Source organism: Numenius arquata, chromosome 1 (genome assembly GCF_964106895.1).
Source record: "Numenius arquata chromosome 1, bNumArq3.hap1.1, whole genome shotgun sequence".
Lineage (NCBI taxonomy): Eukaryota > Metazoa > Chordata > Aves > Charadriiformes > Scolopacidae > Numenius > Numenius arquata.
In genome coordinates this window covers 141,729,061-141,743,134 of record NC_133576.1, presented here as the reverse complement: position 1 = coordinate 141,743,134, position 14,074 = coordinate 141,729,061, and the positions used below count along the sequence as shown (strand labels likewise).

Here is a 14,074-nt window from a genome sequence, read left to right as displayed (position 1 = left end):
ATGCCGCTGTTCAACCTTACCAGCCTGAGGCCATCCACCTTCATCCTGGCTGGCATCCCTGGCATGGAGAAGTCGCACATCTGGATCTCCATCCCATTCTGCTCCATGTACCTGGCTGCCCTGCTGGGGAACGGCGTCCTGTTGTTTGTCATAAGGACAGAACGCAGCCTCCACCAGCCCATGTACCTCTTCCTGTCCATGCTGGCCATCGCTGACCTGGTGCTGTCGACCACTACCATGCCCAAGATGCTGGCCCTCTTCTGGTTCAGGGCGGGGGAGATTTCCTTCGGTGCCTGCCTCACCCAGATGTTCTTCCTGCACTTCAGCTTCTCGGCAGAGTCGGTGGTCCTGCTGGCTATGGCGTTTGACCGCTTTGTGGCCATCTGCTACCCCTTGCACTACACGGCAGTGCTGACCCACTCAACCGTCCTCAAAACTGGGTTGGTGGCTTTGCTGAGGAGTTTCTCCATCATTTTCCCCTGCATATTTCTTCTCAAGCGGCTGCCCTTCTGTGGGCACAACGTCATCCCCCACACCTACTGCGAGCACATGGGCATCGCCCGCCTGGCCTGCGCCGACATCTCCATCAATGTCCTCTACGGCCTCGCCGTGCCCTTCATGGCGATCGTGGTAGACGTTGTCCTCATCGCTGTCTCCTATGTCTTAATTCTCCTGGCGTTATTCAGACTCCCTTCCAGGACCGCCCGCCACAAGGCTTTCAACACCTGTGGCTCTCACGTCTGTGTTATATCACTTTTCTACATTCCTGCCTTTTTCACCATTTTGACACACCGCTTCGGCCGGGAAATCCCCCACCACATCCATATTCTTCTGGCCAACCTCTATGTGCTCTTCCCCCCGCTGCTGAACCCCATGGTGTACGGGGTGCGGACACAGCAGATAAAAGAGAAGGTTGTGAAAGTGTTCATCTGCCCCAAGAGTCATCTGCTGCAAGAGTAAGAGGGAGGTGTCGCTGTCAGAATGGGATGAACACCTTGGTGGGACTCCATCTCACCACCCTGAATGTTCTCTTTCCACTCTCTCGGGCAACAGGCTTGTGTCTTCTGCAACCACAGTCAAATACAGGACACCCAACATTCCTGCATCACTTTCCCCAGCAGTCTGTAGAAAATGTAAGACAAAAGACAAAGTTCAGGATGTCTAATTGGCAATGGAAGGTGATCAAAGAAAGGAGAACCTACCGCAGATATGTCACTTGTGGGAAATCCCCTACAAGGTGGGGGCAGGTGGCTCTCACTGCTGTGTGACCATAAATCCGCATCTCCAAAAAACCATTTTCTCTGGTGTCAGGTGAAAAGATGCATAGTGAACTGGTTCTTCTGGATGACAGGTGTGTAATGGAGTTCAGTTTAGGAGTTTCCTCTTCATTAAAATTGACTGTATTGAAAAAAATCTCCCAAAGGAATAGCAGATCCCTTAACTATATTATTTGACCATACTTTGAGTAAACACATAGGTGAAAAACTGTTCCCAAAAGAACACCTGAAAACGTATTTTTTTAAAAAGACAGGTTATAATAGAGGAGGGGGATGCTTCAGAGGCATCAGATGAGACATCACCTTTGGCTCCAGAAGTGTCGGTCTCTGCTCAGGCAAACTCCCAGTGCTCTGTTTCCTCCCATTGCTCTTGCCAGTGAGGTTTTTTTATGGCCGGTTTCTGCTACGATTGGTTTCCTATCAATAAAGGCACGATATTTATTGCTGTTACAGAATAAGCCAAAGCTGTCTCCTCTATTTGAGAATACTGACGTTAATTTTTGCATGAACTGTTGTTTTCAGTTTTGGCAGTACTGTGGATGACTAAGTTTTGCTTCACAGTTAAGGTGCCTCCCAGAATTTCCTCCCATCAGCTCCTTCAGTTTAACCTGAGCCTTGGACGTCCTTTCTCAGCAATGCTTGTGGGTTACTTCTGCCATTATGCTCAAGTTCACCTCTCCAAAAGGCCCTTTTGTGTCTGCTTCTTGAGTTTCAGAGCAAGCAAATGTTACTTCAACCTTGGTGGGACCTTGCACTCTTTATTTCTTAATTTTAATCCTGTTATGCATACTGTCACCTATATATATTGTTTGTATAAGATAATTCATGAGCAATTTGCTGCCAGCTCTTCCCCGTTGCTGGGGTTGGGACCAGGAAGACCAGTGATGGAGAGGATCCATCCTCTCTGCTCACTGCTGGTGAGGCCATGCCTGGAGTGCTGTACCAGCTTTGGACTTCCCAGTACAAGAGACATACGGACTTACTGAAGTGAGTCCAGTGAAGGGCCACCAAGACGGTGATGGGACTGGAGGTCCTCTCCTATGGGGAGAGGCTGAGAGATCTGGGACTGCTCAGCCTGGAGACGAGAAGGCTTGGAGGAGGGATCTTATCAATGTGCATAAATACCTGAGAGGAGGGAATGAAGATGAGGGCACCAGACTCCTTCCAGTGTTGTCCAGTGATACAATAAGAGGCAATGGGCAAAGAATTCCTTTAAAACACAAGAAAACACTTTTTCACTGCGAGGGTTGTCTAACACCAGCACAGGTTGCCCAGGGAGGTTGTAGAGTCTCCATCCTTGGAGATATCCAAAAGCCACCTGGATGTGGTCCTGGGAAACTGGCCCAGCTTGACCAGGGGGTTGGCCCAGGTGATCTCCAGAGGTCCCTTCCAGCCTCAGCCAGACTGAAGCTGTGATGCCCTTTCCTCTGGCACCCAAAGCGTGGATCAGACAACCGGCAGTTGGTGGCCATGGACAAAATGGAAAAGACCAAACCCACAGCTGCTGTAGATTGACTTAGATCCTCAAAAGTCTCTGAAGGCACCTCAGATCTTGGCCATTGAAGAAAGATATCTAAAAAGCCTTTAAACTCCACCTGTTCTGCCGCCTAGATCTTGCTTCACTGCACAGACATGGCTTTTTTTTTTTTCCCTGAAAATTTTCCACAGCACAAGGAATAGTCAGCACTAAACAAGCAGCTGAGAAACCGTCCAAATCCAGCAGCTGCTCTGCCTTAAGCCTGCTCTGTTGTAACGAGAGTTGCCCCCAAACTCTTGTTTTAGCACTTAATGTCTCTCTTTTCTGTTGGTGCAGATCTTGACATTCTACGTGTCACAGATTTCAACAAATAATTAAAAAAAAAAAAACAAACCCAACCAAAACCTGTCTCAGCTCCAAAACCAATCAAGTCTCGCTTGGCTCCTAACCTTGCAAAATCTCTGTGAAAATGATCCAGCACAGTCGCAAAAGCTGCCAGGGAGAAAGAAACTGGTGCTACAGCAAATGGCACATTTACAGCATGGTCACCGGTTTCCTCATAAACCAGAGATGATGCATTTCTTTCTTTCTTTTTTTTTTCTTTTTTTTTTTTTTCCAGGAATCTCAGCTTCTGTGCAGTTTTGAGGTAAAAAAACAAATCTGTTTGGCTTTGATTTCCAATGTTTGATTTGCATTAGGTCAAACTACTAATTTGGGTTTAAATTATGCTGAGAATTCTGCATGGCTGCCAGCTTCATATGAAGCACAAAAATATCTTTGCATGTATGAGTCATACCTGGGCTGATATTTAGCAGTAGGTTTGTTTCAGGAACGTGTGTCCTGTCCTGAACATTGCTCCTCTAGAGAGCAGTAAAGGAGCCATTTTCCTGGATGACTGAAGAGTGGATAAATAATGCTTTACTGATCACTAAGCCCCTGTAAATTCAACTGGAGAAGCTGTGACTGCCTAATTGCCAGCAGATGAAGCTGTGTCTCTGACCAAAGAGCCTCTGCAGAAATGTTCAGGAGGAACAGTTGGGACTGTTTAGTTTGAGGAAGAGGAGGCTGAGGGGAGACCTCATCACTCTCTACAACTACTTGAAAGGACATTGTAGAGAGGTTGGTGCTGGTCTCTTCTCACAAGCAAATAGCGATAGAATGAGAGGGAATGGATTCAAGCTGCAGCAGGGTAGGTTTAGACTGGACATTAGGAAACAATTCTTCACAGAGAGAGTGGTCAGACACTGGAAGAGGCTGCCCGGGGAGGGGGTTGAGTCACCATCCCTGAATGTGTTTAAGAGTCATTTAGATGTGGTGTTGGGGGATACGGTGTAGGGGAGAACTTTGTAGAGTGGGGTTGATGGTTGGACCCGATGATCCCAAGGGTCTTTTCCAACCTGAATGATTCTATGATTCTATCATTCTAATGGCTTTAAACTAAAAGAGGAGAGATTCAGACTATATCTAAGGAAGAAATTTTTATGGTAAGGGTGGTAAAACACCGGCCCAGGTTGCCCAGAGAGGTGGTGGATGCCCCATCCCTGGAAACATTCCAGGCCAGGTTGGATGGGGCTTTGATCAACCTGGTGTAGTTGAAGAGGTCCCTGCTCATGGCAGGGGTTGGGCCTTTGAAGGTCCCTTTCAACCCAAACTATTCTATGAAGACTCTGCAGGTACTTGGCTCAGCTGGAGAGTTCTCAGTGTCATAGTCCCACCAGAACACTCTACCGGCTCCTGGGTTTTACTGGGAGTTACCAGTGGGGGCACAGGGCAAACACAAGACACCGAGTTCAGAACTTTGGGTGCTGTGCAAAGGGCCCCAAGACCAAGACTGAAGCGTGATTAGAAAACCAACCGAAAATCTGTGCTTGCAGGAGACACGCCAGCTCGACTGCCGGTGTCCAGGGCTGGAGAGGGAAGTCCGTGCCTGAAAACTTGTCCCCTTTTGTCCGTGGGCACAGAGCGGGGAGGTGGCCCAGCTAGTGAACCGATTAGCCCACTGCAAAGGAAGCTTTCCTGATTTCGAAAAGGCTAAATGCACGGTGTAATTTCCACCAGCAGCCTTAGCCCTGCCTCGGAAGGACTTTAATTTGCCGTTGTTGGGAATGTCGGCTTTTCAATGCACCACCTGCTGCTGCGTGTGTGAGTGAGGGGGTGATCTGGTCCACATCTACGCTTCTGGGTCTGCGGCTTCACCTCTCTGCCGGCAACCTCAGCCGCACAGCAACAGATATAACCTTGAGGTGGTCCATTTTACTGCCTGCTAAAGGACATGGAAAAGGTTGGACTGTCTTTTGATGTGCCATATGGAAGAGGAATTTCCTGCATGCAGCTTATTGGGAAAAAATATGGCAGTTTTCAAGATTTATTCCAGGCGCAGGGACATTTAAGCCTTAGGTTTCCCAGCCGTCGACACGAAGAAAGCTGGAGAAATTAATTGCAAGCCAGACAGCCATATATTAATTACCAAGAGTTGGCAGGGAGAGTGTAATGTACCGGGTGATCTGTTGGACTGCAGATGGAACGGTGGCACAGAGCACTGCGGAAGCCAGCAGCTCGTTATTTAATCACGAGGACATGGTGGGGCAGCGATGGGGGGCACAGCCCTCCCAGGGAATGGTTATGAACATCAACGCGACACTCTTGGCACCATCATCGTTGCAAATACAAATACCTAATGCAGAGGGGTGGATTGAACCAACTGAGGAGCAAGGTTTGGCCACTCAAAGATCAGGGAAATGCTGTTTTTTGTTAGTGCAGGGGGGCTTGGCACCACGGGCAAGGGGTCCCGGCTGTGCTGGTGCTGCTTGGAGCAACCTTCCTTGGTACCTGTGGCTCCTGGAGCACTTTAGTTGCACCAAGGTCTGAGGGATTTAGGCCATTTACCATCCCAAGCTATCAGACGCTGGATCCCAAGGAAAGAGAATTGGTCTTAATGTGGACAAACTATTTATTTGTAAAGTCCATTAATGAGTTGCAACAGCTACCTCTGGTCCTGTGCTTCTGCAGGGCCAGGAGACCTCCAGCAGGCCTGGCTGAGCAGCATCAGGTCTCCGGCTTTCTTCTCCCAAAGGTGTCCTGCAGATTGTGAATATTTCCTCACAAACATAAAAGGCTGGTCTTCTTGCTGTGGTCCGTATGTTAGTGTAAGCTGATGTAGATGAGTGTGGGGCAGGCAGGGAGAGAGTGTCCTGCTGTGTCAGGAAAGTGGGACATTGTGCACAGCAAACGCAAACCCAACAACTGCCGCGCTCATCGTGAAGACCAGATTAGATGCCAAAGATCATGGATATACAACCCAAACAATTCACAAAGTGTGCTGATAAGGAGCATGGTTGTGCACCCTGTGCAGTGGTTTACTTCCCTGTAGTCCCTAGGGATCGTGGGAAGTTGATCCAAGTGTCCTTCAAAGTATATTAGATGATCAGCCTGGAGAAGAGAAGGCACCGGGGAGACCTTAGAGCCCCTTCCAGTCCCTAAAGGGGGGGGCTCCAGAAAAGCTGGGGAGGGACTCTTGATGAGGGAGGGGAGCCATAGGAGGAGAGGGAAGGGTTTGACACTGAAAGAGGGGAGATGGAGCTGAGATGTGGGGAAGAAGTTCTTTGCTGTGAGGGTGGTGAGAGCCTGGCCCAGGTTGCCCCGAGAAGCTGTGGCTGCCCCATCCTTGGAGGGGTTCAAGGCCAGGTTGGAGGGGGCTTGGAGCAACCTGGTGTGGTGGGAGGTGTCCCTGGGGGTTCTTTAAGGTCCCTTCCAGCCAATTCTATGATTCTATAACAGTCTGTTCAGTCAATAGGTTTTTTTTTAGGAAAAAAATTGTCTGGGTGGGTAAGTGGTGACCAGATAGGGTCTATTCAGCCCGGGGCAGTGGCAGCTGGGGGGAAACAGCTCTCATCCCTCTCCCCATCCCACAGGGAGATCCCATCCTGAAGACCAGCTGCTCTTGGCCCTTGGATGACTTCACTGTGTCGCCATTTGCAATCAGGCCTCTAATTGGGCTTTCAGCAAGCCCATGTGTCTCTCCAACCCGCAAACTTCTCCTGGCCTTCAGACTCAGCCATTAGACTATAGCCATTATCTGTATTTCTTTCTATATTGCAGAGATCGTTTGGGTTTAATGTGTATTTTATCACCGCTTTATACTCTTGGACACTGAGAGATGTGAAATACTGCAGCTGTCTTGTACATCCAATCAATGTAAACACAATGAGAACATGACAAGAGGAGATGAATGTGGGCAGTAAGTTATTAAACAATATTTCCTGTATGATTCCTACAGCCAGAACCTATTTGTTTATTTATTTTTATTACATTACCTGCGAGGCTGCATTTAAAAATTCTGAGTGGCATCCTACCCAGGAAATCGATATCTGTTGCACACCATTTTCTCCTTCTCATGGAAGAAATTTGACTTTTTATTGCCCAAGATGTTGACTCTGCAGTTCCAGGTTTTGTCTTCCCTTTACGCAGTGTGTAAAGTGTGTTAAACATAAAACACATAAAATGTGTTAAAAAAGAGAAAAGGAGAAAAAAATGACAAATATTGTTATATTGCCTGCTAGGGAGCAGATGTGAAGGAAAAATGGGCTTTTCATTTCGTGGAGCAGAATTTTATAGTTTGACAAAATATGAATTAAAGTAGTTTAACACAAAGCTTGTTTGGACTTCTTTTTTCTGAAAACAAGATCCCTGGAAACATTGAAAGTAGCCCAAAAATATTTGATTTCACCTGCAGTGATAAGAAATCGCAGCATCATAAATAATGTAGATGGGAGAACTTCTTGGGTGGTCTGTAGTGGGTGACTTCAGTCTTCTTTCCTTGATCATAGAATCATGGAATGGTTTGGGTTGGAAGCGACCTTAGACATCACCCAGTTCCCCCCCCTGCCCTGGGCAGGGACACCTCCCACCAGAGCAGGTTGCTCCAAGCCCCCTCCAACCTGGCCTTGAACCCCTCCAGGGATGGGGCAGCCACAGCTTCTCAGGGCAACCTGGGCCAGGCTCTCACCACCCTCACAGCAAAGAAGTTCTTCCCCACATCTCAGCTCCATCTCCCCTCTTTCAGTGTCAAACCCTTCCCCCTCGTCCTATGGCTCCCCTCCCTCATCAAGAGTCCCTCCCCAGCTTTTCTGGAGCCCCCCCCTTTAGGGACTGGAAGGGGCTCTAAGGTCTCCCTGGAGCCTTCTCTTCTCCAGGCTGAACACCCCCAACTCTCTCAGCCTGTCAGGATGAGCTGTGTTTTCCCAGGATGGTTCACCTGGCAGACACTAAAAAACGAAGAAGAGGGGAGGAATAGGTAGATTTAAACAAACCCTCCCAGAGAAGTGAAGGCAACGCACCCACCTGCACTCTCACCTGGGAAAAAGCTTCCTGATGAAAGGTAAACCCTTCTGTTTTTTCATGTGTCCTGATTATAAGCTTTAAAAACAAAGCAAAACCTCATCACAGCTGGAGTGTTCCCGACTCCTGGTAGAAGCCAGAATTAGAAGTTCCAATAAATCAAGCTCCTGGTCTCACCTACCAGGGGGTGATTTGACTGCTGCAGTCATTATACAAGAAATAAATCTGAGTAAAAAGCTGACCTGGCCCCTCAGACACCATCTCTCGTGTTGGTGACCCTCATGTTCATAACATCCTCGAGACAACACCCTGGGGACTGGGGTCTAATGGGAACTTTGGGAGAGCCTGGTGTTTCCATGAGTGAAATCCCCAGCGTGGATTTAGTCCCAGAGCAAGCGTTAACTCCTGCCAGGTCCTTTCCCATGGGTACCTCTCCTTTTGTAAACCTGGACTCTATGGACATCACAGGCTCCAGACACCGCAGTAACTGGAGGTTGTCTGTTGTCTCTATCTGTTATCTTGGTGTATTCTGACTTTATTTCCAGTCACGTTGTGCGGGGGAAACTGAAGATACGTGAGCACACAGCACTTGTATGTTTGAACTCAGCAGCCCCTGCTTCAGGCAAAACACAGAAGGTACAGAATTAATCTCTTGAAACCCCAGATTTTATTATTATTGCTGGGTTTTAATGTTCTCTGTGGTCATATAATGGCCTAAATGTACAAAAGTGACCAGAAATTTACCCCTGGACTGGGCACTGCTGAGACCCCACCTCGAGGGCTGGGTCCAGTTTTGGGCCCCCCACGACAGGAAAGCCCTTGAGAGGCTGGAGCGTGTCCAGAGAAGGGCAACGGAGCTGGTGAGGTGTCTGGAGCACAAGGAGAAGGTCTGGTGAACTTCTGAGGAGCTGGGGGTGTTCAGCCCGGAGAAAAGGAAGCTGAGGGGAGACCTTCTCGCTCTCTCCAACTCCCTGAAAGGAGGGTGTAGCCAGGGGGGGTCGGTCTCTTCTCCCAAGGAACAATCCATGGGACAAGACGAAACGGCCTCAAGTTGCACCAGGGGAGGTTTAGGATGGAGCTTGGGAACAATTTCTTCCTGGAAAGGGTTGTGAAGCCTTGGCAGAGGCTGCCCAGGGCAGTGGTGGAGTGGCCATCCCTGGAGGGATTTCAAAGCTGGGCAGAGGTGGTGCTGAGGGACATGGTTCAATGGTGGGTTTGTCAGTGTTGGGTTGATGGTTGGACTCCATGGTCTGAAAGGTCCCTTCCAACCATAATGATTCTATGATTCTGTATCAAATGTTTCTGCTTCATTATTTCACTACTCAGCTTGAAAATTCTTCATACATGCTGGTTTTCAAAAAAGCACTTGGGTCTGTCTTCAGCGCTGGATCACAGGGCAATGTTTGAGTAGCGTAACATTATTCCACCCTAAATCACCAGCAACTTCTGCTCTTTGAAGATGTAGCTCATCTGTTCCTCAGCCCAGGTGCTTTCAGAAGAAGTTACTATTCAAGCTGAGGCAGGTCCATCCTCACACGCTCCATCCCTCAGAGGAGCCGCTTGGCAGGCTTGGAGATGGTGGTCCTGAGGGCTGTCATGATAAGCAGTGGCTGCAAGAGCTGCTCTGTGAAAACAAAACACATGGACAGGTCAGCCTGGCATTAGAAATGGGGGGAATGTGTGAAATTGCAGAATCATTCTTTAGAAAAGGGCAGAGCAGAAAGGGCAAGTGCTCCTGGAGAACAGATTCGAACGGGATGGATCAGTCTCCAGTCACTTCTTCAGGCTGTGGAGCTCAGGTCTCTGGACTTGTTCCTGAAGGAGATCCCCCACAAATGGACGGGTAGGATGAGTGCAGTACACAAACCTTTATTCTGCTTTTCCTTTCCTTTCCTTTCCTTTCCTTTCCTTTCCTTTCCTTTCCTTTCCTTTCCTTTCCTTTCCTTTCCTTTCCTTTCCTTTCCTTTCCTTTCCTTCCTTTCCTTTCCTTTCCTTTCCTTTCCTTTCCTTTCCTTTCCTTTCCTTTCCTTCCTTCCTTTCCTTCCTTCCCTTCCCTTCCCTTCCCTTCCCTTCCTTCCCTTCCCTTCCCTTCCCTTCCCTAGGTTTGAGCTACCACCTTCAGCTCAAGGATGTCGTAGTCTGAGAAAGCTCAGACGGTGACCACTCAAGAGGACGGCACTGTGCCTGTATAAGGAAAGGAGACAGATGTCTTCTGTTAATTTCAATGCCAGCAGCTTAGTTGAAATGGAGGCAAGAGCTAGAGAACAGCGTGCAGGACTCTTCGAGAGGCTTCCCCTTTGTGCCCGGAGCTCACCAATTAACGATGTTGTGGCTTTTGTGTTTTAGACAGAGATTTTCAGAGGTGTTTGATGGATTTTAGGTGTCAAGCATCTCGTTCCGCTGGCTGCTAGGCAATAGACCTTGTTAAACCTCCCCAGTCCAGGTGCAAGCAGGGAGCAAATGCACTTTGGAATGGAGCCTGTTGCATTCCTTCTAGGCAACATCATGAGAGCAATAAATAATGGTCTTATGCTAATGAATCATTCCTTCCAGAAGTAAGATTCGCTCATTCTTGATTCCGTATCAAGTGTGAGTCATCGTGACTAAGCCACAGACACATGTCTGTGTGCCCAAGAGACGCCTGAAATAATGTGCTCCTTCCAGAAGAGCTGCTGGAGTCACAGCCAGTCCCAGCACCTCCCCACCTTGGGACACCATGAGCCTCGCAGGACTGGATGCTTCTCCAGTTCAGAGAAAACCAATTACTTGGACAAGTAAAGTGTGGAAAGTGGTGTGGGATGGGGAGGTGGGTTGCTTAAAGTGCTCACCTAACTCTGGTGGGGCATTCATGAGCCCCCGAGTCAGGTTTGGACACCCAGCACTTCGTAGGGTTGAGTCCTCGCTGAACAGTGTGGAATTGCACCTGGAAATTCTCAAGTCCATCCCACGAGGTTCATTAAAACCCCCCAAATTCCTGAGCCTGGGACAGAAAAGCCCCTGAATTGGTCCTGTCTGGGACTGACTGAAGAGTAGCTCTTCAGAATGGGCTTGGAGGACAGTAGGTTGGATGTGAGACCTCGGTTGTGCCCTTGCCCCAGTGAACACCAGTTGCAGTTTGGACTGCATTTATGAAGGTGCAACCACCAGGTCAAGGGAAGAGATTTTTTTCCCCTTTAATCAGCAAATATCTGACTGCATCTGCAGTACTTTGTCCAGTTGTGGGTCCTGCCATACAAGCAAAAGTAATGTTGATAAACTGGAGCGAGGCCAGGTGAGACCACTAGGACAGTCAGGTGGCTGGAGCTCACAACGTTCAAGAGAAGCTGGAGCAAATGGGGTTTTTGAGCCAGAAGAAAAGAAGGGAAAAGAGGTTTCTAATTAAAGTCTTCCAATACCTGAAAGACATCACAGATAAAATGGAGTCAGGCTCATCAGAGGTGAAAAGACAAGAGGATGGGGACAAAAGTTGCAATAGGGGAAAATTCACAGAATTATAGAATGGATTAGGTTGGCAGGGACCTTAAAGATCATCTCGTTCCAACCCCCCTGCCATGGACAAGGACACCTCCCACCAGACCAGGTTGCTCCAAGCCCCCTCCAACCTGGCCTTGAACCCCTCCAGGGATGGGGCAGCCACAGCTTCTCTGGGCAACCTGGGCCAGGCTCTCACCACCCTCACAGCAAAGAAGTTCTTCCCCAGATCTCATCTCAATCTCCCCTCTTTCAGTTTAAATTGAAATTCAGTTGGAGAATAAAGGAAAAATTCTTCCTCCATGGGGGGTGGGACCTCAGTCCTTGGAAATTTTAAAAATTTCATGGGAGAAGGGACGGAGAAATCTGATCTAAGTAGACATTAAGGTTCTGAGCCAGTTAATGGAACTGTATAAATTAATTTTGTGGTGGCACATTTAACCTACCGGGGGAGAATAAGTAAAGGCAGACAGTTCTCCAACAGAACCTGTGTGGAGCCAGTCCCCTCACAGATGTAGCCCCCACATCATACCACAGACGTCGGCGTCTCTGTCTGCCTCAGGGGACCCAGGGTAACACCATCCCAATCCCCAGCTGTATTAATGCATAGGCACAGCTTTCCAAAAAAACCCTAATTTATTGGGTTAAAAGTCTAAGAAATATTTGTGCTGTTACATACTCCAGGTAGAGGATGCTGGACACGCCCAGCGCTTGTTCTACAGCCTGGAAGCGTGTTTACTCCTAAGGACATGATACGTTTCAGCCATAAAAACTTGTTTCCCATTTTAAATTTCTATCCTTGACAACTGAGATCGGTAACTGCTTCTGTACAATCTTTCTCATACATCTGCCACTGCTGGGAGTTCTCAGAGCCACTTAATGTCTCAAGTGGCTGATTTTCCTGCTTAAAGTATACAAAGGTATTAGATATGTCATTAAAATAATTTAAGAGCAGGAACAAATGTGCTTATTTGTTGGTTTTTTTTTTACTAGATAGGGAATTCTGGATGACTATGAGTGACAAACGTGCCCTTATGGCCAAGAAGGCCAATGGCATCCTGGGGGGCATCAAGAAGAGCGTGGCCAGCAGGTGGAGGGAGGTCATCCTCCCCCTCTGCTCTGCCCTGGGGAGGCCACAGCTGGAGCACTGGGACCAGTTCTGGGCTCCCCAGTTCCAGAAGGACAGGGAACTGCTGGAGAGGGTACAGCAGAGGCTGCGAGGATGATGAGGGCCTGGAGCATCTCTCTGCTGAGGAAAGGCTGAGGGACCTGGGGCTGTTCAGCTGGCGAAGAGCAGACTGAGAGGGGATCTCATTGATGCTGAGCAAGAGCTAAAGGGTGGGGGACAAGAGGATGGGGCCAGTCTTTTTTCAGAGGTGCCCAGTGACAGGACAAGAGGTAACGGGCACAAACTTGAACATAAGAAGTTCCTTCTGAACATGAGGAGGAACTTCCTTGCTGTGAGGGTGTCAGAGCCCTGGAAGAGACTGCCCAGGGAGGTGGTAGAGTCTCCATCTCTGGAGATGTTCAAACCCCCCCTGGAAACGTTCCTGTGCAACCTGCTCTGGGTGACCCTGCTCTGGCAGGGGGTTGGACCAGGTGGTCTCCAGAGGTCCCTGCCAACCCCATGTGATTCTGTGATTCTTTGGTGAATTAGCCACCCAAAGTCTGCTGGAGAATATTTCTTCCTGCTGAAGTGAGTATCAGGCACGCGGAGGCAGGAGTGACGGATGGTGTGCTCCTTACATGGGGGGAGTGAGTGCATGGGAGCTTCATGGCCATCGTAGCTTCATGATTTGGGAATATTTAAGGTGTACTATTGAAACAAGCCACTTAGCAACCGCTCCCTTTTGAAGTGTTGGGTGATGAGGTGATCCTCATCCACCTGAGGTGATGCCTGATCCACCCACCCAGGTTTTCTCCATCACCCAGGGAAAGCAGAATGCCTCCCCCACTCCTCCCAAGAATTACTCTCATGGTGTGGCTTTGGGGTTTTGTTTCTGCTCCAGACATAGAGGTCAAGTGCAGGGTGGCTCAGCTGTTACCTGGACAGCCCCAAACACATCACTTGCATGCCTCATTATTTCCTTCACCATTTCTTGACCCTCCTTCTAACTGCCTTTGACATTTCTTTTCTCCACTTTCATCTTCTCCCTGGTAAACAAATTGCCTCTTATTACTTCATTCTCTGTTGGCCCCAGTTCTGCTACATCACTGTCCAAATTGGATATTTCTGATAGTGATGACCCAAGTCACTCCGACCTTATGTGATATTGATGATAAGGTTACCCAGGTACAGCCTGCCTGGTAAGACTGTGCTCCCCAAGGCAGCCTTGAGCATCCCTGAAAAACAACCGGGCAAACATTCACCCAAGACTGTTGCGTTTAGGGAGGCTACAAAGGAATTTCAGACCACTTTATTCAGTTCGTGTTGGTTTCATAACTGGTGACCGAACAGCTTACTACTTGGTAAATACAAACAATGCGACTAATCACATAGGTTTAATCACAG

General features: G+C 48.5%; 1 protein-coding gene across 1 annotated transcript; it reads left to right on the top strand.

Moving 5' to 3' along the window:
• On the top strand, positions 1-960 carry LOC141462477 (olfactory receptor 52B2-like). The gene has a single exon (XM_074144319.1). It carries the CDS (start codon positions 1-3, stop codon positions 958-960), a length of 960 nt encoding a protein of 319 aa, XP_074000420.1.
• Positions 961-14,074: the final 13,114 nt, after the last annotated feature.